This window comes from Octopus sinensis, linkage group LG15, assembly GCF_006345805.1.
Source record: "Octopus sinensis linkage group LG15, ASM634580v1, whole genome shotgun sequence".
Taxonomy (NCBI): domain Eukaryota; kingdom Metazoa; phylum Mollusca; class Cephalopoda; order Octopoda; family Octopodidae; genus Octopus; species Octopus sinensis.
The window spans coordinates 34370213-34393112 of NC_043011.1; the positions used below are offsets into that span (position 1 = coordinate 34370213).

Genomic DNA, 22900 nt, shown 5'->3' on the forward strand with positions numbered 1-22900 from the left:
AAAACAAAAAACCCAGCAGTATTGAGATGTCTTACACAATAGTAATAATCATCTTCACCACCACTATCATTATTATCACCGTCATCATCACTACCACCATCACCACCACACATCATCATCACCACCACTACTCTAACTGCCACCATCATCACTCAATAATAAACTACTATAGGTAGAAGGCCTGAAATTTTGGGGAAGAGGTGGTCAAGTGCTCAGCTGGGACTTATTTTATCGATTTTGAAAGGTTGAAAGGCAAAGTGGATCTCGGTAGATATGTACTCAGAACGCAACGGTATATGAAATATCGCCAAGCATTTTTTTCCAAAATGCTTACGATTCTGCCGGCTTGCAATATGCTTACGATTCTGCCTTATAATCCTTTTCTATCATAGGGCTAAAAATTTTTAGGGAAGGGGACTAGTCAATTACATGGAGCCCAATATTCAACTGATACTTATTTTATCGACTTCGAAAGATGAAAAGTAAAGCTGACCTCAGCGAAATTTGAACTGAGAACACAAAGACTGGCGAAATGCGGCTAATCACGTTGTCGGGCGTGCTAACGATTCTGCCAGCTCACCTTATCGTTATCGTTATCAATAAGGATAACAACAACAGCAGCAAGAGTGGAGGCGCAATGGCCGAGTGGTTAGGGCAGCGGACTCACGGTTCTCAAGAACGCGGTTTCGTTTCCCAGACCGGGCATGGTGAGTGTTTATTGAGCAAAAACACCTAAGCGCCACGAGGCTCCGGCGGGGTGTAGAGTGAACCCCGCTGTACTCTTTCACCAACAAAGCAGAGGAACCATGGTGTAACCCACTATGGTGTGGTAAACTTTCAGACCCTAGTCTAGATTGCAAACCCTCTGTACCCCAGGATGGTTCAGCTCTTCAGCCGTTAAAAGCCACCGTTTACGGAATGAGGATAACAGGATAACAACGTAGATTTCGCGCCTGTGTAACCGCCTGTCTATTGCGTGTGGTGGGTGGATCTTCAAGTTGCCACATGCATTCTTAGTAGCTTAGAGTAGGCTCGAATTAGAGATTATTCTTTGTGGCTAATGGCGTGAGACCTGATTGGAAGAAGAAGAAGAAGAAGAAAAAGAAAAAGAAGAAGAAGAAAAAGAAAAAGAAGAAGAAGAAGAACACGACGACGACAGCCGCAAGAACGATAGATGTAGTAACAGCGACAAAATTGTGAATGCTACTTACATTGATAACCAGAACAACAGGAATGGCAACAAGAACAATTGCAGAAATAATCATAAAAATAACACCAACGATAACAATAGGAATAGCAATAGCAAGAAGTACAGGATAAGCAACAACAATAACAGCAGAAACAACAACGATATTAAAAGCAGCAATAGCACACGAGAACGACTTGAACAACAATAACAATAGCAGTTGCATAATTAACACTGACAATAAAGGCAGAGCAGCGTTATAATTAAAAGCGACATCAGTGACAACAACAATAAAAACAAAAACAATGACAACAAAAACAACAACAAACACAACGATATCAATAAAATAATACTATAAAATGATAACAGCAACAACAAGAAACAATATTAATGATAGCAAAGTATGACTAGCAATAATTTTGATTGCAACGACAACAACAAATATTGTTGCCATGAATGCAATAATGGGCTTTTAAGGATGTAATTTATTTCAAGCTTTATTGCATCCAACATGGTTTTGAATGGTTGGACGGACGGGTAAGCGGGATCGGGGTCAAGGAGTCGTTTTACGGACGTCACTGTTTAAATTGTGCTTTTCAATATTCATGAATCTAATACGTTTGTGTACTACTTACTGCCGCTACTACTACTACCACTACTACTGCTACTACTACTACTACTACTACTACTACTACTACTATCACCACCACCATCACCACCACCGCCACGACTACACCCCCCCACCATATTCATGAATGTAGCAACACAGTTTCAACGATAAGTATTCTATCTGGCTGAATGGAATTAAATACCATAAATATCTCTATCTATCTATCTATCTATCTATCTATCTATATATCTATCTATCTATCTATCTATCTATCTATCTGTCTGTCTGTCTGTCTGTCTGTCTGTCTGTCTGTCTGTATGTATGTATGTATGTATGTATGTATGTATGTATGTATGTATGTATGTATGGACAGGGTATAGTTCGTTGAAGAAGTCTCATTTGACCGAAACGTGCACTGTTCTTTTCTGCTGGCTTCAAAGACAAGTTGTACGCGCTTCCTTATCGTTTATTTTCCGAAAAGTTTCAAATAACTGATCTTATTAAAGGGTGCATAAAATATCTGAGGACAGGTTTATATTTATAAACAACAGATAATAATTTATTTATCCAAAAATGCTACTACGAGGATAAAAATTAACCTTCTTGTCTATAATGTTATTCAATAAAGCCACTCTCAGCTTCATCATCTGCTTCTATATGAGAACTAAATGATGTACATGCTCGAATCAAATGGTCCTGGTTCATTTTGGACATGACTCTGACTATGGCAGCTTTCATAGAATCTTTGGTGTTATGGGCGTGTTCATTGACCTCTCTCTTAACAACGCTCCACATGTAATAGTCCAATGGATTGAGATCTGGGGAATTAGAAGGCCGAATGTCAGGGGTTATGTTATCATAAAAAATTTCAGTCATCCATTCCTGTGTTTCTAGAGCCATATGTGATGGTGCAGAGTCTTACTGAAACACATATGGCCTTCCATTGCATACACTGTCTCTCCAGGGCTTAACAATTATTTCCAGGACCTCAATATAGGCGGCAGAGTCAACTCTAAGGCCTTGTGGAAAGAAGTAAGGAGGCATCACACGTCCTTCATTGCTGACAACCACTAAAACCATGACAGCTGCAGGAAATTTTGTATGCAGGAACTTCAGAAGGGTCTGCACATAACCATGTGTCATTTCTTCTGTTAACTTTTTGATCGTGGTTTAAGTTTTTCGCGTTTGAGAAAAACCAAATCAAATCTTCTTCTGCTGGAGTTTTCAGTTTGTTTAAGAGCCTTTTAAATCTGATGTAGTGATTTTCTTTTGCTTTTTCTGACAAATTGACCTTTCCTCATCACATAAGACTTATATCTGATATCTTCGTGGACGACATTTCTGACTGTTCCTTCTGACTCATGGAGATCTTCTGCAGTTGACCTCATGGATTTTCTGGGATTGTAACCAGTGGTCTGTTAAACTTGCTGAATAGATTCAAGTCTTCTGATGATTTCAGGGCATTTAGAAGGCTTTTTATGCTTTGATACTGGTGATACAATTCCATCTTCAGTCTCTAACTCCTTAATCCTCGTATATTCTATCTTCCTTACAAACTTCGTAGACGAAAGATCTGGCAACTTTTAAAAATCGAGATATTTCTAAATCGCTATGCTCAGCCTTTATAACTACAATAACAGCATGCCTCTTCATTTGTCGAGTAAGATGAGGGTCTGCCATTATTTTCTTAAGAAGCGATTATACCGAGTTAGCAAAAAAAAGCAGCAATGACCCAAAGAAGGTATCGGCTCAAATACCTTACGCACCCTATATATATGTGTGTGTGTGTGTATATATATATATATATATATATATATATATATATATATATATACGTAACTTAATATAAGGTTGTCCGAAAAGTTCGTAGAAAGTCTTGGAAAATAATGGTCGTTATTTTGAGGAATAATTTTTGTTGTTTTTGTTAGTACTTTGCGAGTAAAAATTCAATTTTCGCAAGTGTTTACGAACTTTTGGGACAACCTAATATTTAGGCTGGCCCACATTGCGTGACGAGAACGAGGCCTGATTACTTTCTTTTCGATACGAGAGGTGTATATTCTAGAACTCTTATCTATGAAGAATACACTAAAGATAATTCCACTAAAGAGTTCTGCTAATGATAGTTAAATTTCCTCTGTTGTATATTCTGTTAATGCACTATCATGATATAATCTAGTCGTAATTAGTTTTCGAATCTAATGATACACACTTAAAAACAAAGATTGACATTGAAGTCATAATATGTCTAGAAATAACGTGATTGTATGTTTATATTTATATATGGTCTTGCGCGATAGCACACGCCATTTTAAATACAAACACCATATGCTCCTGTTTGGATTACATGTGCAGATTATCCGACTAACTTAAACTGCAAGATTTCTATCTTTCATTTTATATTATGAAAGATTATATGTTGTATCATATTATTTTATATTATACTATACAACATAACATTTCATTGTATTATATTTTATGATATGTGAAATTTCAGCGTAAGGAAGTCGGTGAGCTGATGGAATAGTTAACGCCTTCGAGACGTCTATCGTGATTTGGCTGCTATTTCTTGTAGGCCAAGAGACCATATATAGATTTCTACGTTGGCTCTGGCTCGCCTTTGTTTAGTCGTTACAAAAATAGCGATATTGAAAGAATCTTAAACTCTCCTTTCTGTCAGCAAGTGTCTCTGCGTATGTGTTTGTAGGCTGATATTGGAGAGTAAGCTCGTTTATGTCTGCATGTGTGTGTTTCTTTCTCTGTCTTTCTCTTTGCTTTTGTCTCCACTCTCCTCTGTTAAATTTCAGTTGAAAACAGTCGCCTTGACTTATCTTTAATTTTAATTATAATACTTTGTAGGTGAAGTGAACGCCTATTTGATAAGATTTCACCTCCCGTTTAATCTTCTGTATTATTTATATAAATATTCCTATAGGGACGTACGTAGGCCACACAATACACACGTTTGTGTGTGTGTGTGTGTGTGTGTGTGTGTGTGTGTGTCAGTGTCCGTGTCTTTCAAAATTCGTCTATCACTCTGTTTTACGTATTTGGAATTTAGAACGTAAATAACCAGAAGAAACGCCACTAAAGCATCCTGTCCGACGTAGTAATCATTTGGCCGGCTTGTCGCCTTAAAAAAAAGTAACAGAAGTAACAGCAAGCTATAGAGAGACGTACTTCATTAGAAAAGATAGTTTTGAGTAGAGAAGGAGATAGTCATCATGATATGATACTGGTGATCTGAAAATAGCTCCTCTGTAGGAGATGCACATCTTTGTCTTGAATGCAGTTTAGCTGCACCGATGTCAGCGTGGTCTACTTCCTTATTCTCGAGCAGCAGCGTAATTTGTATGGAAGATCGTTGTCGATACTATGCTACTGAGCTATGTAAGTGTTTTGCTCATGTAGCTCATTAGCACATGCATAATCATTGAATGAGACCAATTACTGGAACTTTGTCGAGGGCAAGAGATTTTCTTCTTCATTTTTATGTATGTGTTTAGATAGTGGAGGCGCAACGGCCCAGTGGTTAGGGCAGCGGACTCGCGGTCGGAGGATCGCGGTTTCGATTCCCAGACCGGGCGTTGTGTGTGTTTATTGAGCGAAAACACCTAAAGCTCCACGAGTCTCTGATAGGGGGTGATGGCGACCCCTGTTGTACTCTTTTCGCCCCAAGTTTCTCTCACTCTTTCTTCTGTTTCTTGAGTAACGCTGTGATGGACTGGCGTCCCGTCCAACTGGCGGGAATACATACACCATAGAAACCGAGAAACCGGGCCCATGAGCCTGGCTAGGCTTGAAAAGGGTGCATAAATAAAAAAAATTATATATGTAAGTCTTATTCTGTTAATCGTTGTGTGTGTGTGCGCGAGTGTGAATATAACATTTACATTTACTAGTTCGGTCGTTTGACTGCGGGCACTGAAGCTTTAGCCGAATAAATCGCCCCTGCTACTAGATTTTTAAAATTCTCTTGTACTGAACCGCTATGTTACAGGGACACAAACAAACCAAACGTTGTGGAGAGACACGTACGCGCGCGCACACTCAAGATATATTCCCGAAGCTCTGAGACTTTTTCAAGAGTGACATTTATTAATTTCAAAGAAGTACAAAACTCGAATCTTCTTCAAATTAGGATTCCTTGACTTCAATCCGCTGGTTGTAGTGCTCCACCCCATTTGTGAAAGGCCCCATGAAAGTCCTCTAAAATGAAAATGTCCAGGATCCTTGTCACAGTCTCTATCTTTTTCTTCAGCTTGGGAAACAAGCAAAAGTCGCAAGGAGCAAGGTTTGAACTGTAGTGAGGACGAGCTACAGTTTTGATATCCATCTCTGTCAAGTGGTTGGTTACCAGGATGGAATTGTGGACTGTGTATTATCCTGGTGCAGGCGCAGATACTTTGGCCTTTTGCGACAAAATCCCTCCTCCCTCAAAATGGAAAGACTTCCGCCCCCCCCCCCACATTTTCTGCTAAATTTGTTAATTTAAATTTTTTTTTCTTTGCCAAGAACCCCCGTTTTCGGATACAGAGGTTCCGGAAATTTGCCAAAAATCGGCATTGTTAAATTTTTCCGCCACTCCCCACCACCCAATTCTTCAATTTTGACTTTTTTCCTCAATACTAACCCTAACCCTAAAGGTAACTACAGAAAAGTTCTGAAATTTTTGTCCGGTCCTTATTTTTCCGCATATTTAGAAAAAAAAAATTCTTTAAAAAAATTTTACAAAAATTTTTGGAAATTTTTTTCAGAATCTCAGTATTTTTCTGCATATTTTGAAAAAAGAATTTCTGAAAAAGGTAGAAAATGAAGGAAATGGGTAGAGGTGGGGATAATTTTAAAATGCCGATTTTTGCCAATTTTTTTGCAGATTCGTATTCCCCATAGCCGAAAAGTGGGGTTTGTGTCGAAAAAAAAATTTTTTAAGGCTGCTCTTTTGGTGGGGACGGACGGAAGTCTTGCCCTCAAAACTTCCACGAAGTACTCTTTGTTGACCTTTGGCCAAAAGGAACTCAGTGGATGTACCTGATGTCCTCGCTGTCGGAAAAAGGGCTCGTCACGAGCTTCGCAGTGGACTTGCTTTGCATAGCCTCTTGTGCCAACGGAAAACACGTACTCGGCTCATAAACAAGCTACTTACCACACAACCACTCCTACGCCATAAAAATGTGCCCCAGATACATACATCTTTTATCTTTTACTTGTGTAAGTCATTAGACTGCAGCCATGTTGGGGGTACCGCCTTGAATAATTTTTAGCTGAATTTATCGACCCCCAATATTTATTTTTTAAAATCCTGGTACTTATTCTATCGGTTCCACTTTTGCCGAACCGCTCCGTTACGGGGACGTAAACACACGAGTATCGGTTGTGAAGCGGTGGTGGAGAGACATAAATTGATATATATATATATATATATATGAAAACACGCTTTGCAACCGTGTGGTTTCATGTTCAGTCCCACTGCACGGCATCCAAGCAACTGTCTTCTATAACAGACCAAGACGGAAATTGTGTTGAAATCTTTGGTGTGTGTGTGTGTATATATACGTCTTGTGTTTGCTCCTCTTCCAGTGTTGGTTTGTTTACGTCCTCGTAACTTGGCGGTTTGGCCAAAGAGACCGACAGAATAAGTACCAGATTTAAGAAATACGTACTCGGGTTGATTTGTTCGACTAAAACCCTTCATGGCAGTGTCCCACTATGGCCACAGTACAAAGACTGGAACAAGAAAAGAAAAAAGAAAGAAAAGAGTCCGATCCTTCGATATTGGTCTAGAAAATGTCGGTGTTAGAAGGCAATGCCATTCACCCTCTTTTTCAGTCTACTCCTTCTATATCAGGAGGGATGTTTGTGAGGGTCAATGGCATCATGTACCAATACTGAAACATTGCAAAATAAATAAATAGACAAATAAATAATTAAAAAAAAACATGTCAACGTTGACAAAGAGATGAAATATAATCGTCCATATGTATTATTCATAGCTAAAAACAAAAGCGAAAACATGCAATTTCATGAAGATTTCCATTCCTTCCGGTCAAAACATTTCCGGGAAGGAAGGAAAAGCGGAAGTTCAGAAATCTATTAAAGGATAGTTTGTGTATATGGTAGTGGTGGTGGTGGTGGTGGTAGGCATGATTTGGGTTTATGAGATTAAAAGCATTATCGGTAATAAAAATAGCTGGTGCATTGATTATCAGAAATGAACCCCACAAAGGGTATAACAAGCAAAACAAAACTCTCTGCTAAGCATAATAAGTTAACCGCTCGCACTGAAATTTCTCTCGAATCATACCATGCAGTTTTTTTTTTTTTTAATGTCACACAATATAGTTACCTCCCGATCAATAATGGTTTCAAATTTTAGCACAAGGCCAGCAATTTCGGGACAGGAGATAAGCTGATTACATCAATCCCAGTGCTCAACTGGTACTCATTTTTATTGACTCTGAAAGGATGAATGGCAAAGTCGACCTCTGAAGAATTTCAGCACAGAACGTAAGATCGGACGAAATGTCACTAAGCATTTTTTCTCGGCGTGCTAACGATTCTACCCGATCAATAATGGTTTCAAATTTTGGCACAAGGCCAGCAATTTTGAGGCAGGGGATAAGTCGATTAGGCATAACTACAAATGTGTACCCCTCCTCCGACTTTATTGCCTCATAACTTCCAGAAAAATGGATACTTTTTAAGGAAATTTTCAACAAATATCGTTTAGATCCTGTAGATTGAGTCTATGTAGAGACTCGTTACAAAAAGTTTTCTCGAGGAGTTACTCTTTTACTCTTTTATCCATTTACTTGTTTCAGTCATTTGACTGCGGCCATGCTGGAGCACCGTCTTTAGTCGAGCAAATCGACCCCAGGCTTATTCTTTATAAGCCTAGTACTTATTCTGTCGGTTTTCTTTTGCCGAACCGCTAAGTCACGGGGCCGTAAACAGACCAGCATCGGTTGTCAAGCGATGTTGGAGGGACAAACACAGACAAACATGCACACATACACACACACACATATACGACGGGCTTCTTTCAGTTTCCGTCTACCATATCCACTCACAAGGCTTTAGTCGGCCCGAGGCTATAGTAGAAGACACTTGCCTAAGGTGCCACGCAGCGAGAATGAACCCGGAACCATGCGGCCGGTAAGCAAGCTACTTACCACACAGCCACTCCAGGGAGAGGAGTTTCATAACTTTCAGGAAAATGGGTATCTGTTAATGAAATTTTATACAAATACCTTTCAAACGGTATAGATTACGATTGCAAAGAAATTTGTTGGCAAAAGTTTTTGCAAGACGGCGGGGGTGGGGGAAGTGGATCCTTTCGGTTTGAACGGCAGTTTTTACTAGCGGTGTCATATGAAATTGTCACCCATAGTTATGACCCTAGTATCGATCTATTGCATTTCAATCTCTTTTAGGGTTAGGGGTGGGGGTAGGGTATCTTTTTTTCTTCACAAAATGTAAATAAACCCAATCTGTTTCTTAAACGAGGGACATATTCATACGGCACAGAATGTTTTTTTTACCTCAATAGACGTCAGTGATTGGTTGAAATTGCAGAAATTGAAGAAAAAACAACAACAAATGCCTTACAAACTATAGAATGTTCTCAATAAAGCCAAGAAAAAAAGATGTTTTACAAACACATTCTACCAGTATACGAAGTTTCAACTTTTTTAGTTACCTAGAAATTATGTTAAAAACTGCCGTTCAAACCGAAAAGATCCGGGGATGTTTCTAAAGAATGGAGTTTCGGATCAGACGGCCCGGAATTTCTCCGTTTTGACGGGGATTTATTCCAATGTTTTTTTGTTTTATTTGTTTTTCACCACAGCCTTCGAGATGATGGGAGACATCTTTTTATAACAAAAAACAAAAAAGAAAAAATTGAAAATTTATGATTTTTTTCACTCCCCAATCCGGACAGATTTTTGGCCAATTATTGTTATTAAAATTTTTATTGTACTACACACTGAAAATACTTGGGAGAAACGTTTTCGGTAAAACAAAAATCTTTTCAGAGGAATAAGTGTGATTTAAGGGAGATTTTGGCTGTTGTTTCTAGCACATTCCAAGACCCCCCTCCTTGTTTCTGTCTCAGATTTGTATTGATGATTTTCAATATTTCACCCCATAAACATATTTATGCTATATAAAAAAGAAAAATTTGATTTTTTTTTTTAGATCCGCTTCCTGCATCCGATTGCTTCTATTTATCATTCTAAAATATTGGAGAGCCTGAGAATGTTATTGCTGGGATTTATCCAGATGGATTTTAATAAGAGGTATGTAAAAGATGATTTATTTTCATAGCAAAATTTTCTTTCAGAAAAATGTTCTCTCTCTCTCTCTTACAGACACACACACACACACACATACACAAACATGCACACACACACACACACACACACACACACACACACACACACACACACACACACGGCCTCATTACCATATTTTTTTGTTTGTTTTGTTTTTTCCGCGTGTGTTACTTTCAGCATTATTATTCCATAAAATGTGTTTATGGGGAGAGAATATTGAAAAGCATCAATAGTTGTGAGACTGAGAAAGAAATAACGAGTGACTTCTGGTGGTGTGCTAGAAATAACAGCCAGATTTATTATATGTGTTATAATAAGGGCTTAGAAAAAATTTCTCGCCTATATGCTAAGAAATAGACGCTAAATCGTCCCACCACTCAAAGAAGTCACACGCACGTGTTTAAGTCCTGGTGTAGATTTCTTCGACTAAGGGTGGTGCTCCAGCATGGCCGCAGTCTTTTTACTGAAACTAGTAAAAGCTAAAAGGCAAAAAGATTGTATTCAATTATGAAAATATCAGAATTTGGCGAAAGTAAAGAATACGTACACCCGGTGTTTAGGGTTAGGGTTTTTGTTACGCCGAAAACGGGTGGTGTACGTATTCTTTACCTCCACCAAGAATTTTTTAAGCATCGAATGCCTATGAGGATCCATGTGAGTAAAATAGGAACCAAAGAGGTTCATAGGTAGAAAATGGGGATCTTTTCGGTTTGACCGGCAGGTTTTAAAAATAATTTCCACGTAACTAAACACTTTTAAACTTCGTTTACTGGTAGAATGTGTTTATAAAACATCTTTTTCTCTTGGCTTTATTGAGAAAATTCTATAGTTTGTAAGATATTTGTTGTTGTTTTTTCTTCAATTTCTGCAATTTCAACCAATCACTGACGTCTATTGAAATGAAAACATTCTGTGCCGTATGAATATGTCCCTCGTTTAAGAAACAGATTGGGTTTATTTACATTTCTGAAGAAAAAAAGATACCCTTCCCCCCCACCCCTAACCCTAACTCTAAAACAGATTGAAATGCAATAGATCGACACTAGGGTCATAATTATGGGTGACTATTTCATATGACACCGCTAGAAAAAACTGCCGGTCAAACCGAAAAGATCCGAAAATGGTTGTAACCACTGATCTACGTAGAATCGATTTTGTAAGAAGACAAAAAAAAAACTGTAAACAAAAGAACACGCTGTAAATTCCATTCTTTAAATTCACCAAAACTATTGTGCTTATCTTGGAGGAAAGGAAGCGTTTTGTGTCCTTAATTGGGATTATATGAAGAGGAGCGGACAGGAATTTCAGTGGCGACAACAATAATTTGGAGGTTTACTAATTCGTATAATTGCCGACAAAGGGGAAATAAAAAAAAATACATATTTGTGCACAGACACGCACTTCCACACACACATACGTATGTGTGTGTAGGTGTGTGTGTGTGTGGTGTGTGTGTGTGTGTGTGTGTGTGCGTGTGCGTGCGTGCGTGCGCGAATGTTTACAGTGGATTGATAGGAATCTGCCGACAAACAGCAATTATTGCAATAATGACACTCCCTAACTTCTGAATATAATAACATAATATACAGTAAAAATGTTATAAGAAACACAAAGCAGAATAGTTCTTCTCCTCCTCCTCCACACACACACACACAACCATCGCCACCACTAAAGCAACCACCTCCATTACAACCTGTCGCCTACATGGACATTAAACAACACAGCTTCTGTGAGTAAAACCGACTTAACACACAACCCGTCGATACTATGTAGTATCACCGCTGTCACCACCACCACCACTTAGCAGTGGCACCTTTAGGTAGTAGTTCGACCTGCTTGTTAGAAACAGAAGTTAAAATTTCCTGAAATCACACTTAAAATGAATCACATTATAAAATGTGGTCCTTTTTCTGCATGCATGTGAAGTACGTTTCTGTCAGTCCGTTTTGCCAACTCACATCGTGCGTAACATAGTTTCATTTGGTTATATTTTTATTACCGTTCAATTTTCGCTACTTTTTACTTTGCATTGATCTTTATCGATCGCACCTCTTCCAGCAAGTCAGAAGACGGCTAATGCAGTAACTCTTGTGAAACCAGCTGAAGCTTTGATCATTCATTGTTTTCACATTAGGCTACTGAGAGAGCACTAGGTGCTACTTTAGCGCGCAGTTTATTAGTCTACGCTGTGAAATGACCTGATCTGCGTTGGGTTTAGGGTTAAGGTTAGAGTTTAAGTTTAGGGTTAAGGTTTAAGTTTAGATTTAAGGTTAGAATTTAGAGCTTAAGGTTAGTTTAGGTTAGGGTCAGGGTTAGACTGCACACTAAAATACAAGTGGCCAGGTAAACCGCACGTTGAAGTGACAGCGAACGGTAACCTTCAACAGGTAGTGTCTAAATTGGAACTGGAAGCTGTCCGGCCTTATATTTCGGCTGATTGCAGCCAAAACATCTGAGTACTCACTACTCACTTTTCTCTTTGCACAGAATTCAGGCAGAGCAGAATCGGCCGTTGTCAACTCCCATCTGAGCTAATCTTGACTAAACGAGACATTAATTTGCCGTATCTCATACGTTCATTTTTCTTTCATCAATCGTAACATTATTTACCAATCTCGGATAGTCTGCGAAGATAGATCATGGACACTTTCCTCATCCTCCTGATTAAATTATGGAGGGGAAAAAAAATGAACTACTTAATGAGACAAACAAACATCGTTATCTATTTGGCATATCACTGATGATGTCCCAATGTCCGGTCAATTAAGCTGATTAATCTGTCTAAATGAGAAAGGGTGTGTCATTTCTTGGCACATTTATTTATTTAACTAATTGATCCTATATATGATAAAGGCTGAGTTAAAATGAGTAATTGTTATCATTATGAAAGTATTAAGCTGTTTTCATCGTGACTTCAAGACCCCTTCCTCACAACCACCGCCACCATGGACAGTGCCCACATCCTTTTTATTTCCTTTTTTTGTTTCTTTTTCTTTATTCCATTTCACCCCACCCTTCTTCTTTCTCCCAACCCTATTCCAAATCATTGTCGTATTTTTTTTTACTCCCTCCTCTTTTTTGGTGTCGTCTCTTCCTAAGCAATAATTATAAAGATAATGAGCTGTAGCGTTTTGTAATAACGTTAATGGACGGCGATGATGATGATAATGACGACAATAATGATAGTGATGACAACAACGGAAAATGTAATGACTCTAGTGGTGTCGGTCATGGTTGCGGTGTTGGTGACGGTGGTGGTGGTGGTGGTTGTGATGGTGGTGGTGGTGGTGGTTTGGTGATTGTGATGGTGGTGGTGGTTGTGATGGTGGTGGTGGTGGTTGTGATGGTGGTTTGGTGATTGTGATGATGGTGGTGGTTGTGATGGTGGTTTGGTGATTGTGATGATGGTGGTGGTTGTGATGGTGGTGGTGGTTTGGTGATTGTGATGATGGTGGTGGTTGTGATGGTGGTGGTGGTTGTGATGGTGGTGGTGGTGGTGGTGGTAGTGGTTTGGTGATTGTGATGGTGGTGGTGGTTGTGATGGTGGTGGTGGTTGTGATGGTGGTTTGGTGATTGTGATGATGGTGGTGGTTGTGATGGTGGTTTGGTGATTGTGATGATGGTGGTGGTTTGGTGATTGTGATGGTGGTGGTGGTTGTGATGGTGGTTTGGTGATTGTGATGATGGTGGTGGTGGTTGTGATGGTGGTTTGGTGATTGTGATGATGGTGGTGGTTTGGTGATTGTGATGGTGGTAGTGGTTGTGATGGTGGTTTGGTGATTGTGATGATGGTGGTGGTTGTGATGGTGGTTTGGTGGTTGTGATGGTGGTAGTGGTTGTGATGGTGGTGGTAGTGGTTGTGATGGTGGTGGTGGTTGTGATGGTGGTGGTGGTTGTGTGGTGGTGGTAGTTGTGATGGTGGTGTAACATCGATTGTTGTTGTTAATTGTTATTTTATTGATATTGTCCCATGGTCAGCAACTGTGGTCAAAGAGATTCAAGCCGTGACCATCCAACCTTATTATTTTATTTATTTATTTTTTTGTGCTAAACAAGGACTACACAGCCCTTCCTTTCCTTAGTCTGATGAAGATTTGGTTGCTAATTCTAACAAATGATTAGGTGGTGCTTGTGGTGGTGATGGCAGCGGTTATAATTATGTGAAGGCTAATTACTAACAATGCTACTATCTCAAACTGTTACGAGTTCAAATATCACTGGAATCTAATATCACCACTCCCACCAGCACCAGCACCACCGCCATCGTCGTCGCTGCTGCTGCTACTACTACTACTACTACCATCACAACTACCACCATCACTACTACTGCTACTACAACCACTTCTACCATGCCACCATCACCACTACTAATGCTGCAACTACAACCACTTCTACCATGCCACCACCACCACTACTGCTACAACCACTTCTACCATGCCACCACCACCACCACCACCACTACTGCTATTACAACCACTTCTACCATGCTACCACCACCACTACTACTACTACAACCATGTCTACCATGCAACCACCAACACTACCACAACCACTTCTACCATGCCACCACCACCACTACTACTACTATAACCACTTCTGTGCCACCACCACTACTACTACTACAACCATGTCTACCATGCAACCACCAACACTACCACAACCACTTCTACCATGCCACCACCACCACTACTACTACTATAACCACTTCTGTACCACCACCACTACTACTACTACAACCACTTCTATGACACCACCATCACCACCACTACTACTACTACTACTACTACTACTACTACTGCTACTACTGCTGCTGCTACTGCTGCTGCTTTCTGGTGTTCAAGTATTCCTGTGGATCTAGATAGGATTTCAGTCATTTGGGATTCATAAGCTGCTCTCAGTATTATTGATTGTAGATTTTAAATGACTTCTGTTCAGTCTTGTAATAAACACTGCGACAATGGATGATGGTACGATGATGATGATAATGGTAGTGGTGATGGTTTTAGTGATTGTGGTGGTATTGGTGATTATGATGAGGATTTTTGATGAAGAGGATAGTAATGATAATGATGATGATTTTGGTGAAGAGGATGGTGATAATGATGATGATGATGGTGGTGGTGATAATAGTGATGGGAGAGGACTTGTTGTTTAGTCTCATGTCAATCCCGACTGAGCTGACCCATGATCAAAGCCATGGTTATTTGTCTTTGCGAGTGTACACAGGATCTCAAACCTCTTTCAACTAGTCTCTTAGCGAGCTGGCAGAAACGTTAGCACGCCGGGCGAAATGCTTAGCGGCATTTCGTCTGCCGCTACGTTCTGAGTTCCAGTTCCGCCGAAGTCGACTTAAGCCGTTTGTCTGTCTTTGTTTGTCCCCTCTGTGTTTAGCCCCTTGTGGGTAGTAAAGAAATAGGTCTTTCATGTCTTTACATTCTGAGTTCAAACTCCGCCGTGGTCGACTTTGCCTTTCATCCTTTCGGGGTCGATAAATTAAGTACCAGTTACGTACTGAGGTCGATCTAATCGACTGGCCTCTTCCCCAAAGGTTACGGGCCTTGTGCCTAGAGTAGAAAAGAATCGTTAGCATGCTGGACAAAGTGCTTAGCGGCATTTCACCCGTCTTTACGTTATGAGTTCCAATTCCGCCGAGGTCGACTTTGCCTTTCATCCTTTCGGGGTCGATAAAATAAGTACCAGTCAAATACCGGGGTCGATAAAATAAGTACCAGTCAAATACTGGGGTCGATGTGATCTACTCTACTCTTCTTCACAAATTTCAGGACTTATGCCTATAACATAAAAGATTATAGGTCTTGTGCCTATAATAGAAACGATCATTATTATTATGAAAGTGATGATCTGTTAGCATGCTGGATAAAATGCTTAGCGGCGTTTTTCTATCCCTTTACAGTCTGGGTTCAAATTCCACCGAGGTCGATTTTTGTCTTTCATCCTTTCGGGTGTTGATAAAATAAATACCAGTTGAACACTGGGGTCGACTAGTCCCCACCTCCAAAATTTCAGGCCTTATGCCTTTTGTAGAAAAGATTATTACCTCCACCATAGCGAAGGCGGAGGTGTTGTTTTCAGTCGTGTTTGTTTGTTCGTCTGTGAACAAGATATCTCAAGAACCGCTGGATGGATTCGAATGAAACTTTTAGGGATGCTTGGCCTCGTGATTGGCACGAACTGGTTAGATTTTGGGATCGATCTGGTACCGGACAAGGATTCTGGATTATTTTTCCTGTTTTTGTACTTAATTTTTGAGAGCGTTCAGGTTCATTTTTAGTATTCTCGTTTTTGAGAGAAATCCAGTTTATTTCAGATCTCCTCATTTCAAAAATCATCTCTGGCTAATCGTTGAGAGGACGTTGGTGTTGCCTTGGCGGAGGTTTGTGCTCTCTGAGTGCTCTTGTTATTAATATTAAGGTAGCTGTTTAGAATCGGACAAAATGCGAAACGGTATTTCTTCCCGTTCTGAGGTCGGGTCTGTCTTTCATCCTTTCGGAGTTGATGAATCGACTAGCAGTGAAATACTTGGGCTCGATGAAAGCACTGGGGTCCATCTAAAAGTTAATTACCAGCGTAATGTTCTTGAATATGAATGCGGCCCATCGTGCCGCGCATGCAGAAACCTCCAGAGACAATCGATCGCATAATCTCGGGATGCAGCCGACTTGCAACAACAGTGTATTCACAAAGACTATGACAGGACAGCACAGTACATGCATTGGTCAATATATACCACACATACAACCTCCCTCAATTCGCACGCCGGGCGAAATTCCGCCGAGGTTGACTGTACATTTCATCTTTTCGGAGTCGATAAATGAAGTACCGGTGAAACTCTGGGGTGGTCCTCCCCTAGAATTTCAGGCCTTGTGCCTTTAGTAGAAAGGATCATTATTGCTATAATTATTATCATCATAGGCAGCGAGCTGGCAGAATTGTTAGCACGCCGGGCAAAATGCTTAACCGGATTTTGTGTTTCTTTGCTATGTTCTTAGTTCAAATTTCTCCGAGGTCGACTTTGCCTTTCATCTTTCCGGGGTTGATAAAATAAGTACCAGTTGAGTACTGGGTCGATTTAATCGACTTAATCTCTCACCAGAAGCTGCTTGCCTTGTACCAAAATTTGAAAACTTATTATTATTATTATTATTATTATTATTATCATTATCATTATTATTATTATTATTATTATTATTATTATTATTGAGTGAGAGAGCAGTTCATGCCATCAAAGTGACACTGGGGTAAAATATACGAAGCCCAATATACCCATCATGACTACCCGTCTGATAAGGGTACACTAGGCACATGCATCACAACCATGTATGCGCGACATGGTGATCGCATATCAAGATAAACAGCGCACGACCTAGCAAGAGGGGCCCAGTTAGAATTTTCTTCTGGTCGAGTAACCCATCCCGCTCAAAAGGTCCCTGAATAAGGGTTGTTTAAGGATGTTGAACGATACATCCATGTTTCCAGACGTGAATTATTCAAACCCCAAAGAATCCCTCTGAACACATGGCTATGATGCTCCCCCCACTACTTTTGCTCGTGATCAGAGATGCACATATCGTCAGCCACTAAGGGACATGCTCAACTGGTTAAGGTCAAACAACTGACAAGCAAATCTGTGGTATTGAGCAGAATATTTGCTGTAGCACATCTTTTATACCAAGACAAAACAATGTACATGATAACACTTCCAATCACTTAAGATCAGAAGCCATGAGAGCCACTGCCTGGTACTGCATCAGAGCATTTTATTATTATTAATATTATTATTATTGTTATTATTATTATTATTATTATTATCATTATTATTAATGTAATGCTAATCGTGATGACAGTAGTAACGATGATAAATTGGATGTAGATAATGATGTAGATGATAATGATGATGCTTATGGTAGTGATGACTATAGTGACGATGAGTAATTCCATGATATTGGCGATAGGGATTATGTAGAAGATAGTAGTAGTGGTGGCGGCGACGGTGGTGGTGGTGGTGGTGTGGTGGTGGTGGTGGTGGTGGTAGCAGTGATCGAGATTATATTTCTTTCCTGTCCAGTAGCATGCTTACGCACGCGCACTCACACACACATACACACACACACGCACATACACACACACGCACATACACACTTCTGCTAACAGAAACATTTTTGAGAGATTATTGAACAGTAATACAAAACCGCACTACTTTCTACCCTCACCAATACCCTCATTGCACCTCATCAATATCTCCAGAATCCAAAAATAGAGAGAAAAAAAAAAAAAAAAAAAAAAAAAAAAACAGCTACAATTTATACACACACACACACACACACAAACACAGAGAGAGAAAAGGAGGCGATGATACTGTAATGAAATCTTAACTACAATATATCAACTGCAACATCACTGCTACGACCACCACCAAGAACAACGACAACAATATCAACATCAGCAACATTACGTTTGGAACGAAGTATTTTATTCCGATATTGCGAAACATTTAGAAGATACTGATATGGACGCGTGCACGCACGTACGCACACACACAGACATAAAATATTCATACAAAAGTACAAGCTCTGGACATATACAAAAAAACATATACCCCACAACCACACACACTCACACACACACACACATATACGCACATCTAGAGAGGCACCTTCACACATAGGCATATTGGCACATTTATACTTACGCGTACACATTTGTATGTATATATATAAATATGCACAGGCAGATATGCAGACTCACTTGCATTACACGCACAGACGCATGCATCAATATATAAACACTCGCACTGAAACAACTCAGTTTTAAATATCACTTATCTTTGTCATGTAATTTTATAGATAGATATACAATTGTTGAAACGATGGCACACTGTTGTAGGAGAGAGAGAGAGAGAGAGAGAGAGAGAGAGAGGGGGAGAGGGAGAGAGAGAGAGACAGACAGACAGACAAAGTTAGTGAGAATGTGGAAAAGAGGGCCAAAAGAGCAAAATAATGTATGTATGGGAGGAAGAAAGGAGATATATACACAGAAACACATCCATCCATCCATCCATCCATACATACATACATACATACATACAAGCATACGTACATACATACATACATACATACATACATACAAGCATGCATACATACATGCATACATACAAGCATGCATACATACATACATACAAGCATACATACATACATACATACATACAAGCATGCATACATACATACAAGCATACATACATACATACATAAATACATACATACATACATACATGCGTACATACATACATACATACATACAAGCATGCATACATACATACAAGCATGCATACATACATACAAGCATGCATACATATATACAGTACATACATACATACATACATACATACAAGCCTGCATGCATGCATACATACATACATACAAGTATGCATGCATACATACATACATACATACATACATACATACATACATACATACATACATACATACATACATGTTTACAATGCCACCGCTATTTTGCTAATTACTGGACGTGTTTAATTGTTACTTTCCATTAATTGCTGGTTATAATAACAAAATGTCTCTATTCAGACAGAGCTTGACATCGTGTGTCACATCATTTATAATATTTGTTATTGTTATATTGTTGTTGTTGTTGTTGATGATGATGATGATGATGATGATGATGATGATAACGATGGCGACGAGGACGATGGTAAAGACCAGGAGTGTAAGACAAGCACATGAGACAGATATTTTTCAAAAGGGAAGAGCTCTGTAGCCATTGACTCCTAAACGAAGTACGTACTTACCTTCCTCAGCTCAGCTTGTAAAACTTTCATTGAAAGAGAATGAAAGAAAGAGAGAGGGAGGGGAGAGAAAGAGCGAATTTGAAGACCGCCTCTGCTCTCGTAAATAAAGTCCTTTCTCTCCTCAGCTCATCTCGTTTACCTTCTGATTGATTGAGAGAGAGAGAGAGAGAGAGAGAGAAGAGAGAGAGAGAGAGAGAGAGACGTTGAGTTTTGGATGGAGCCTAGATTGAAAATGAAGTTGTGATGTCAAGAGTGTTTACCAGGCACTTGAGATTTACAACAGTTTTATTGTTAGAAAGGCTGACGGAGGAAATGAGTCTGAAGATGAATAAGTATGAACAATATGCGCCTAATAAGGCATTAGGACAAGATGTCTCTCCCCAGACACAACATAATATGTGCATACTTCTTTGTGTATTTTGCCTTTTATATACTTCTATTTAATTTATTTTAGCTCTATTCTAGAATATTGAGTAATTTGTTTTAATCTATTACGCTGAGACATGTGGTAAAGATGTATTAAGATACACGTGCATTTAACCCCTAGTTTTTAAGCCGATTGAGTATCTTCTATGTATGACATGTGAGGGCGCGTGGCTTAGTGGTTAGGGCATTCGGCTCATGATCGTAAGGTTGTGAGTTCGATTCCCGGCGACGCGTTGTGTCCTTGAGCAAGACACTTTATTTCACGTTGCTCCAGTCCACTCAGCTGGCAAAAATGAGTTGTACTTGTATTTCAATGGGTCAGCCTTGTCACTCTCTGTGTCACGCTGATTATCCCCGAGAACTACGTTAAGGGTACACGTGTCTGTGGAATGCTCAGCCAAAATGCTTTTTTGGTGGTGGTGGGGTTTCAAATGAATCAAGGGGTACAGTTTGCCAATAACAAAGAATAACCAAAAACCATATTTGATATGCATATGAACTGAAAAGTTCCTGGCTTTGGTTAAAAGAAAATACAGGAGGATCAGTTAATTATGATTTTATTTAAATATATTCCCCTCTCAGATTTTTCCCTCCTTCAGTTTTTGTAAGAAGCTCTGTAAAAAAAAACCCCAGGACGGTTGGGCCTCCAAACAGGCCTTTCGCGATACCCTTAAAACCAGGAACTATTCAGCACACCCTCGTATATATATATATATATATATATTATATATATATATATATATATATATATATATATATATATATATATGTATTGGGTTGTTCGGAAAGTTCGTGCCGATTTATAGTAGCTTACCTTTCGACTTATTTTGGAACATGGTTGAGTCCATAAAATAGGATTTGACCACACCTCCATTTAGAGCATAGTTTAAGCTATCTTTTCGTGGAAGAAGGTTTATGCTCCTATAGCTTGTGTTAATTCTGTAACCCTTTAAAATGGAAGATAAGTAGGTTCATTTTCGGCACTTTATGATTTGGGAACCAGACAAAAATTGCTGCAGCTTGGCTGGGATGTGTTACTCCACCCTCCATATTCACCAGATATTGCTCCTTCGGATTTCCACTTATTCGGGTATCTGCAGAATAGTGTTAATGGTAAAAATTTCAATTCCTTGGATGACGTAAAAAGATACCTTGATGAATTCTTTGCCATGAAACCACCTCAATTCTGGGAAGAGGGTATTTTCAAGTTAGAGGAAAGATGGAGACGCATTGTGCAACAAAATGGTTCCTATTTGGTTAATTAAAAATGTGATGGCAAGTATTTATTGACTTTTTTCTCGCCTTTAAAAATCGGTACGAACTTTCCGGACAACCCAATATATATATAATTAGTTACAGGATTCATTAGACTCTAGGCATATCAACAAGTAGGTCGCCAGCACTCGCTGGATACCATAGCACTGAGTTTATGGTAATATATAGCAACCATTGGGTGTTGTTTGTTGGTAGTATACTGCAAGTATGTGTTTATGAGAGACATACCGCACCCAACGCGCACACACACACACACACACACACACACACACACCACACACACACACACACACCACACACATATATATATATATATATATATATATATATATATATATTATATGTATGTATATAAACTTCATATATTTTCTCCTTATTCGAGTTTCACGCAACTAGGATCATCAAGTGAAACTATTTTTTCTTATGTGTATACTTCACAACTCAAAGAGTTCGTATTTTTTGCCGTATGCTTATCATTCTCACTGGTTGCTTTCTAAATAACATTGCAAGACCAAATCAGCCAACGAGAACGATGATTGTTGATAGAAAAATAACGAGCCAAAATATTCAGCTTAAAGAGATAACATACACGGATGACTATTCTTTTCTTCTTTCGTTAAAACTCGATATCGCTTATTTGCATAGCGTCGTTTGTTGAATTAACTATTATTTACATTTCGTGTAGAATCTCTTACTTTTTACCTTTTATTTGTTTCAATCATTTGACTACAGACATGAAGGGACACCACCTTGAAGGGTTTAGTGGAACAACTACTATTGTACTTATTTTTACAGGTCTTGCACTTATTTTATTGATTCTCTTGTACCGAACCGCTAGATTACGATGATGTAGACAAACGTATGAGGGTTTACTTCACAGGTGACCTAAACGATTAGGTACACTAGGTATGTGCTGTAACGGATTACTAGGGTGTCAAGGATATCCCATACTCGGAGATATCCCAGAAACAGCTGTAAGAATTTGAGTTTTTTACAATAGTAATATTGTATACGTCTTGAGATATCTGCCTTGCCTTAAAGTTTGTTGTCCTCTTTAACAAGTGGTGGAGGGGTACGAATTCACACACACACACACACACACACGACAGGTTAACAAATTCACTCTCAAAGCATTGGTCAGCCCGGGCTATAGTAGAAAATACTTGCCCGAGGTGCCACGCAGCGGGACTGAACCCGAAACCACGTGGTTTCAAAGTGACCTTCATAACCCTACTGTC

General features: G+C 39.3%; 1 protein-coding gene across 5 annotated transcripts in view; it reads left to right on the forward strand.

Moving 5' to 3' along the window:
* The window catches only part of LOC115219918 (integrin beta pat-3), a 217450-nt gene that overhangs the window by 59273 nt on the left and 135277 nt on the right, over positions 1-22900 (forward strand). For 3 of the 5 annotated variants that reach the window (XM_036509625.1, XM_029790225.2, XM_036509624.1), the window contains exon 2: positions 9996-10096. The exons of the other annotated variants lie outside the window; for them this stretch is intronic. In XM_036509625.1, the coding sequence (XP_036365518.1) occupies positions 10056-10096 (41 nt within the window). In that variant the 5' untranslated portion in view covers positions 9996-10055. The remainder of the gene's footprint in view (positions 1-9995; positions 10097-22900) is intronic. 5 annotated transcript variants of the gene reach the window in all.